This window comes from Pempheris klunzingeri, chromosome 14 (assembly GCF_042242105.1).
Source record: "Pempheris klunzingeri isolate RE-2024b chromosome 14, fPemKlu1.hap1, whole genome shotgun sequence".
Taxonomy (NCBI): domain Eukaryota; kingdom Metazoa; phylum Chordata; class Actinopteri; order Acropomatiformes; family Pempheridae; genus Pempheris; species Pempheris klunzingeri.
In genome coordinates this window covers 2,559,643-2,568,931 of record NC_092025.1, presented here as the reverse complement: position 1 = coordinate 2,568,931, position 9,289 = coordinate 2,559,643, and the positions used below count along the sequence as shown (strand labels likewise).

At 46.4% G+C, this 9,289-nt stretch overlaps 1 protein-coding gene across 1 annotated transcript; it reads right to left on the bottom strand.

The window, feature by feature from the left end:
- Positions 1 to 463: 463 nt before the first annotated feature.
- Positions 464 to 6,602, bottom strand: nrip1b (nuclear receptor interacting protein 1b). The gene has a single exon (XM_070843475.1). The coding sequence runs from the start codon at positions 6,327 to 6,329 to the stop codon at positions 2,685 to 2,687; it is 3,645 nt and encodes a 1,214-aa protein (XP_070699576.1). The 5' UTR covers positions 6,330 to 6,602; the 3' UTR covers positions 464 to 2,684.
- Between the last annotated feature and the right edge of the window lie 2,687 nt (positions 6,603 to 9,289).

The following is a 9,289-nucleotide window of genomic DNA, read 5'->3' as shown; positions in this document are numbered from 1 at the left end:
TAAGACTCAGCACTGTAGTGAACAGCAGCCAACTCAGAAGCACACGTTTTAGGGCAAATGCAGGACATCCTCTCACTCTACTTTAATAGACCAGTCTTTGATTACACAAAGTGCAGTTTGGCTTTGATGTCCTCCTTTAATAATAATGTTCTTTACTGTGAGGCGAGTCAGATATTGGGATACACGGTGCCATCATTTCCCCTTTGGTTTACGTTAAAAAGTTCTGTCACAAGCATTAAAACTAGGCAGCATATGACTGCCGAACAAGAGAATATAATCAAACACGTGTAATGTTTCAAATTATTTTGAGACACACAAATGTGTTTTATGGTGACACCTGAGAGACCAGAGCTTCCCCCTGAAAATGTCTCATGTTTGAAAACACTTGCACACATTCCCAATTTGCACATGAGAACGACATACAAACTAGAAAAGAGGAACACATTCATACTAGGTCATGCATTTTAGTACTTTATTTCTGAGATATCAGTGCAAATGAACACCAAAAATGAAAACATAAAAAATGAAATAATGTTTCAGGTCTTCACATGAAAAAAATGAAACACCCTTTTTTATATTTGCTGCTACAAATGTATTTCTTAGATGCACAATGCAGATCTATGATTGTACGTCAATCCCCCACTATAGCCCCAAGCTCTTTCACAGAGCTTTGTTAACCAGTAACAGAAAAGAAAATCACAAAAATATTCAATGCACGTTTATTTTTCACACATTTTAATCAACTTTCTCAACAGTCTGTGGTTATTTAGGGACTGCTCATATTCTAAACGAACCTCTCTCTGTGATAAAAAAAGACCTATTTTAAGACTTGACATTTTCCCCCATCACCAGTAGGGATACACAGGTAGTTCCCATGCGTCTGCATGCAACAGGCAGCAGTGAGGAGAGTCAGACATTATTACACAACACAGCGCAGGATAGATTATCATTTACCACATAGAGACACATGCAAAGAACAAACCAACCAAAAAAAGATGGGCATAGCATCCTCTGCCTTTGTATGTACACTTGTACGCATATAATTCATATTTACATATCAGGGCATTAAAAACTAGGGTAATATCTTTTCTTAAACATTACAAAATAGTCATCTTTCATACTGAAAGTACTATTTACACATATATATTTAACCATTGTGAAAATGTATTAATAATCGAAGAGACGTACTTCATAGGTATATGTATTAAAAAGATCACAAGACTAAATGGAGAAAGCAGTGTGTGAAATTAATTGAAGAGAATACAGTACAATCAAAATAAGGAGCTAGATACCAGATATCCCTCAAGACACCAAAATGTCTTGGTGATTATTGGGGGGCAGGTACACATATCCAGCTGCTTTTAAAACAAAGATGTACCTGTGGTCTTCTCTTAATTATCATGCAATTCTTTTGACATTTTATGAGTTAAGAGACTGCCACAAAAATAAAAGATGTCCATAAACCACAACAGTAAAGAAATGATGAAAATAAAATCACAAAACTGTCAAATTCTCAACAGATAACAATACTGATTTTTTTTATTACATGCCATTAAATTACTCAAAACAAGGACACCGAGAACTCAGCTTCGATAGTGCAAACTGGGTGCTCCTGTATGTGAAATGAAAGGTAAAAGCCATGTGCTTCACACAGTTTTTGTGTGCATGAAGAAAAATGGTGCTGGTTTACCCAGGATGGTAAGAGAAGTTTCACTCAAGCCTTTTAACTGTTGCTCTAGAAACCTGTTTATATACAGTTGCTCAACTGTAAGCACCACACATGCTCTGTTGACCCATCTGCTCAAAACTGCACAATCTGCAAACACGTCACACTGAATTTGCACTGTCGAATATTGCCCTTAAAAGTTCAATTCAAATAAAAGCATAATTCAATGAGTTGTGGCCATTCATGCCTCCACTGATATATTCTTACTCCATTGGTAATTATACCACACCAGGAATCTGGAGGAAAAGCAAGACGAAGCATTCATCATGGAAGGATACTAACTGAAGCTACTGCAGTGTGAATATTGTTTTCAAGGTCCTCCTTTGAAAGAATTTATCATGTACATTGTTGTAATAGACCGTTGTGCCTGCCCTAGAATGACTTTATTTAGAATCTTATCTAAAATTGATGGGACTTTGTCTATCTGAAAATGTTCTGATGGAGAAAATAAATAAATGTCCACTGAACTGAGCACTAACATTTTTGGAGTCATCAATAATAAATGTTGCCTGAAATGTTCCTTCTAAATGTTTTATGACAGGCAACAAAGAGGACATGGAATAGTGATATGTTTACAATTCAGATACAAATAATAAGTGTAAAATAAGGCCAAATTGTATAGGAGGACTTTATAATTGACAAAATGAAATATGCAGTGCATGATAATCACTAATGAGAAAGTTCAAACTTGTGACAGTTGTGTAGTTTTGGTTCAATAAATTGGACATGTTGCTAAGACAGACCTGTTTTGTACCATTCCATGACCTCACTATTTAAAATTGAGAAACCAGTACAAGTATGCATTTCAATTTGCACCTGCTCTATTCCGCTAAAAAATGTTCAATTCTTTGTTATTTGTCTCATCAAACCAATTTGGCAAGTCATTAAAAAAAAAGAAAAAAAAGAGTCAATGAATTCAATTCTTTCACGTTTTTTTTTTCTGTAGTTGATACAACTTCTATTCAGATGATTGGCTCAGCCCCTGGCTCTCATGGCTGTGCTTGTCATTGTGGGTCGGTGATTGCGGGGTAGAGCTCAGACTGTGTTCATAGGCATGCATGTCACTGATTGGCTCTTCTTTAACTCTGACCACAGACTGGGTTCCCTCCGACTGATCCCTAACCTCCTTCCTCAGCTGAATGCTGCCCTTCTGCAGCATGTAATACAGGATGGGGTTGGAACGTGAAAGCCGTGGAGAGTCCAGGTTTGAGTCACAGCCCTCCTCCTCCTCCTCATTCTCCTGACTACTCCATCGCACAGGGCTCTCTGGCTCCTGTTTGACTAGAGTAGGGGGGTCCCGTTTTTGAATGACTGGCCATGGAGCTGGGTGGCGACTCCAGGGAGTAAGGACAGGGCTGTCACCTGCAGGGGAGGTGGGCAGTGGTCGGAGATTACTCGGAAGCCCTGAGTTGAGAGAACCATGGGGATGCCAGCTGGGCAGGTGGAGGAAGCTGTGATTATGGGATGGCTGACTGAGAATGCTGCCGTTTGTCTTGCCATTGGCCTGCAGGACAGAAGGACTGGGTGTCCCCCGGGGCTGCTGAGACAGCTCCTTCAGGCAGTTGTCAGACAGCAGCAGCTGTTTGAGTACATTGAAGCCCCGGCTCTCCCTGGTGAAGGTTTCACTTGGTGGGCTCCTGGGTGGAGCCTCCTCTTCCTTCAGACTCTTCAGCTGGTCAGGCTCTTCCTGAACAGCAGAAGAGGCAAAAAAGTTTGTATCGCCACTGTCCACTGCTCTTGGGGAGCTGGCACTATTCAAACTATCAGTCCGATTAGAGCAGAGGCGTCTCTTCTTAGGACTGGGGCTTGGATACTCCCTCTGTTCCTCTTTAACCTGTCTGGGCTGTGACTCAGCCTGCATAGCAGCACTGGTATAGTAGGTAGCAGTCTGTTGTTTAAGCAACTGGCTAAGGAGGCCATATTTTGCTATGACCTCTGCAGGGCGCGGTTCTGTTTTTAAGTCTTGCTGAGAATCCAATAGGGGGCTATTCTTCTCATAGCCACCAGGTCTCTTTCTGCAATTTGAGTCCTCAGACTTGGCTGAGGACGGTCCCATCTCCTCCATGATCTCTGTTTTGACCTTTACATCCAAAGGGGGCTCATTGGAGCTGTCACAGACGATGGGAGGACCAGGGCTCATCTCATAGCATCCCGCTCCCATTTCTACGCTCCTCCTGCCACTGCCATGGGGCCTGTCTTTGCGGCTGACTGTAGCAGTAGCTGAGCCTGTTCCTAGAAGGAGCTGCAGCACGGTGCGCCTCTCTAGAAGGTTCTCAATCTGTGATGGAGGAGAAGCTTCCTTACGACTGAAAGGTGTACCACTGCCTGAGGGTCTGTCAGAGAGTGGAGTGGTGGTGGTCCTGTGGATTGGAGCATTGAGCCTTTCCAGTAGGGCGAGGGGCCTGCTGGCATCAACCTCCTGAGCAACCCCTTTGCTGGAGGGGATGGGTGGGGAGGAAGAAGCTGTGCCACACTGTGCCAGATTCTGTAACAGTTTACTGGCACTGAAGGCAGGCTCTGAAGCCTTCTCAGCAGGGAAGGCTTTAGACTTACACAAATCCAGTGGGCTAGACTGTACATGGGGGGAGGGGTAGGAATACGGGGATAGTGCGCCACTAGGGTCACGACTAAGTGAGTAGAGGGGTTGGGCTGGGGCTACAGGTCTATCTATGGGGCTTTTTGTCCTGGTCTCCTCCCAGGGAACCAGTCCCTTTGGTTGGCCTCGAGACATGGTGGCCATGGTTATATCAAGTGGCAAATCCTGATTACCTACACTTTTATTTACCATCTCATTATTTCTGCGCTCAAGAAGAAGCTGCATAAGTGTGACCTTAGGGTGGGATTTTAGGTCTGGACTCATTTCAGGCTCCTTGCTCTTGGACACTTTTGCTCCTGATGGTTCTGGCTTCCACTTGTTTATCAATGATTCTGTTAGTTTGTCCAGGGAGGATGTGGAGATAGAGGAGGAGGAGGAGGTGGAAGCTGAAGAAATAGCAGTAGAAACAGAGGAGACAGCAGTAGAGGATGATGAAAAGGTTGGGGTGGAGGGTTGAGCAGAGGTTTGAGGAGAGAATGCAACTGAGGTGGAGGAAAACACTGTGGTGGAAGAAGAGAGGGTAGAGGCGGAAGAAGATAAGGAAGAGGAGGGGGTCGTACTTTTGGGCCCTGTGTCTTGTATAATGGCCCGGCTTCTCATGGAGAGGTCAATGGGAGAGCAACTTGAGTAGGAACTCTCTGCATCACTGCTGTCCTTGGTCAGGCTCCTCTCTTGGGTGGAGCACTCGCTATCAGATGTGACTGAAGAGGAGCCACTTGGCGGCAGAATACCACAACTGTCCTCCAGGTGCCCATTCTTTGTCAGTTGTTTTTGATTGTTGTGGTTGTTTAGTAGCAGTAGCAGCAAACTGCTGCATGTCTGGGGGGGACGTGTTGGTCGTGAGTCAAAGCCTCGCTTCTCCCTTGATGGTTGGCTGTGAGTGTGGTTTGGAGCATGCGGGGGAGTGGGCGGGGAACTTTGGCTATGGCCACGCAGCAAAGAGGGGCTCTGAGGACTGGACAGGGCTGTTCGAGGGAGTGTTGTTGTTATTGTGGTTGTTGCTGTCATTCCATTTTGGGTTGTTAAGGAGCTTAGTGTGTCTGGCGCTCCAGGCAGAGTCCCTCCCACACTAGGTGGCCTTTTGTCTTGGTTGTGCTGCTGGTTTGCCATTGCAGCTAGTCTCTCACTGGCAGATCTTCCTGAGAGCTGGGCTTTGAGTGCATGCTCTCTGGAGTACTGCTGGAGATGGGCTTCACTGGACAGTAGCAGGGCTAGTTGACTGCAGGCCACACTGGGCTTGGGTGAAGGGGCTGGACTGGAACGAATTTTCACCATGTTGGCCACTGCCTTCAGACGCTCTGCACAGGACACTGATTCAGCAGATGTAGGAGCAGAGGGGGGCGTGGCGCTGTGTGCTGACCGAGGTGATTCTGGGGGTCTGTCCTGGCTGTGTCCCCGGCGACTGTAAGGTGTGTTGCTGTGATTCTGAAGTTTGCTCTTCCTCATTAGGCCCTTCAAGCGGCTTGAGGCTGTCCCATACACAGGAAGTGGTTCTTTGTCTGCAGGTGGTGCCTTGGAGGGAGAGGAACACTCATTGGGGGGTTTAATAGAGTGCTGGGACATTGCCACACTTTGAAGCCGTGAGCTGAATGACTGAAGAAGGGAGGCCAACAGGGTGCTCTCCCCAGCATGAGGAGATCCCTCCAGTGCTCCATTTTGCAGGCCTCCCCCTTGGCCATTCAGCTCCATTGGGGGTGAACTCATCCGCTGGTTGCCTGGATCATTCCAGGTTCCAGAGCGCAGTAGTCGGGCCTTCTTCAGGTGCTGCGAAGAACCTAGTGTGGGTCCGTTGGTTCCAGCCTTGGGAGCTGTGGGGCCATGGTTGGGCAGTTGGTAGGGCCCGCCCACCTTGTCACTCTGCTCCTGGTTGCTGTGGGCAGCCTCAGACCTCCCGCTTGCCGTGGCCCCAGGCCCGGCTACCACTGGATGCATCAGTAAACCTTCCAGATAAGTTAGAACAGCTGAATCCTTGTGTGTCTCAGGGCCAGGCTCCTCCCCATGAGTCATGTTCAATACTAGGATCCCCTTGTATGGTTCAGCACTGCTACTGGGAAACAAATGTCCACTAGGTCATCTGGCTGACAGTGGCATGTACTTCCTAAATACCAAAATGAGGACAGGTAATTGCACCGAATGAGTCTGCAGGGGACTGAAGGGTGCACTGGCTGGATGTGATCCCTCTCTGTAGTGGGCACAGTCAGCACTGTGGTGAAACAGCAACCATGGTTGGAGGCAATCTGGGGCAGGTGGGCCTCCCAGGCATTGTTGTATGCCTTTAAACACCGTAGGATCCCAGAAGGCCCAGCTCCAGGCTTATGCGAGTAGCAAGTGAGGAGTCAGCGGGATTTCACCACAAAGATGTTGACACATTCCGTGGCTGTGGATGTTTGGGATGTCTGTCCTAAGGCCTGGCTGTGGTTCAGTCAGTGGCGCCTTTCAGCTTTGCAGTTCTCACATGGGGGACCTATGGGAGTGAGTGAGAGAGAAAAGAGAGGGAGGGAGAGAGAGATGGTCGGGTTTAGAAAAAGAGGAGAAAAAGGAGAAACTGTGTGAGAAGCAGGGATTTGCACAGCACTATATCACATTCATTTCACCACCACGTCTGCCATCTCTGTTACTTAGCAACATTTCAGATTGACTGCACACGGCTCCTTCTCCTCTCTGCACTCTCCCCTCGCAGCCACTGAACAGACGACAAATGTAGATTAGGCCTGATTGGATCCAAATTGAAAATTCAAGCCCACTACCTTGAAAACATTCAGGTCTTGAGCTGTAAGCCCCTCACAGCGATGTCTTTCAAAAGTGAAGGGGCTTGTGAGAGCTGTGAATAATTTCTTATGCAGCTTGTCATTTCAGTGGATTATCCCCCCCTGCCACCTCCTGCTCCTTACACACTTGAGCAGCATCTCTCACAACGCAACCCTCAGTCTACATAAAGCAGGAGCCACCCACCCCCATGCACACAAGTTAGCATTTAAGCATTCATGCCGAGACACAATCATGAAAATATGCATGACATACATACTTGTACATGCATACTCTAACACTCAGTAGGTGAAAACCGTTGTGGTGGCTACTCTGTGTCTGTCACCACTGCATCTTTATTAACATGTGGCCAGCTGTGAATCCTTCGGCAGACACAGCTCTTTTGAGCCTGAATCATTTTTAAATCAGACGACAAAAGCAAAACATGAACTGACTTGATCTGATGTTTACGGGTACAGTACAAAGGCAGTGGAGAATCACAGCAAGGATATAACTAACAGACAAGCTTTACTTGACTGTGAAGTGTGTGTGTGCATATTTTTTGTGTGTGTATTGAATGGTGGGGGTGGCTTAAGGATCAGGTGCACCTGTCACACCGCACCACTGTCAGGAGGGCAGAACCAGTGACACTGGGGTGAGCATTGTGCCAGTTGCCATGACAGTGTCAGCGGTGCTGCCCTGAGAGACCTCTGCTCTGAACCCTGTCAGCATGGTTTCCGTGGATACAGGACACCTCCGACAGTCCTGGCCGTATCCCATAAAGGTTAATTAATACAGAGTTTCCACCTCGCCTCAGCTGCTGTCCGTGTCCTTTCTCGATGCCGTCCTCACCTTTGGTGTCCGCTGAGTGGACCAACATAGCAGGTCACACTACAGGACAGCAGCCCTTGATTATGACGAAAGGCCATGGCAACCCACGCAGCCACCAGCCTAAATACTTCACAGAGAACAGCAGCAAGGGCCAAAAACAACAAGGCAGCAGGCTTCTAATCAGGCTGAAATCCATCCCCGTGGCCAAGGTCCACAGGTTGTCATGACAGTAAGGGCAACAAGGTGGCACTTTTAATGCCACCTTGAAAATGAGCTGGGATTAGAAACTGGATTTAAGTTGAGCAGCGCACAATTAAGTCTGAGTAGCAGTAGGAAAACAATCAGGTCTGCTATTTTAACAAGCAAAAGGTCCACAGGTTGATGAGACTCCTCAGACTGCGGCGTTGTATAAAACAGAACAACTTAACTGAGATTGGCCAATCAGCATCAATTACAGTTCAAGGCCATTTTTAAGCTGTTGACCTAAATCTGACAACAATAAAAGCCAACCCGGTCATACCGGGCCATCTGACGTCTGCTGTCATGCTAATCTTAGATGCTCGGGATTAGGGCTATTTTCCCGCCAGTGAGCTTAACGCAATTATAATAGAATGCTCTGTAACACCACGTTTGATCAGCACAGTAAACACGTACACATGTTTACCTTCAACATAGCATGGCAAAGCACCTAATATGCTGTAATACAGCCCCGCAGTTAGTGAGAAAAACAACGTAAATGGAAAAGAAACACTGACATGGTTTCAACATGGGAAATTCTGCTAATCTCTCTGCTGCTGGCAGTGAACCTTTGGAATTACAGTTGACCTTGTCTATGTTTTTGCCCAAAGAAACTTCAATACAGAGCAGACAAGGCAGCACAGGGACAACATGACACTGCAGTATATTAGTTTATATACAACAGCACTACTGCTCTCACTATCTCACATTAAGTATGAAAAAGTCTTAAAACAAAGTGGGGACCTTCAGGCTCTTGAGAGACATGTAATGACAGAGTCGGTGTCAAAAAGCCCTGCTACAGCAAGGGCAAGAAAAAATATGTTCTCCTCCGTGACAGAGCTCTGTTAACAAATAAATGACCTTAATATAGGGAGAGCTGTCCTCTATACCGAGCCCCTAAAGCATACAGGCCTCCTCCTTTCCTCTCTCAGAATGCGTGATGTGTGCATTACTATTACATTATCTCCCCTGGTGTATACATTGAAAATGACCTTACACATCTGTTAACATGTCATCTCATTGGTGGTGGCACCCAAAAAGCCTGACCTCCACCCCCTCCCCCACTGTGGGACACCACAGCACCAATGAGCTGCTCTACGGTTTCTGTGGTGATTATCCATTATCCTTGACAATGTCAGCCAATGACAGAGCAG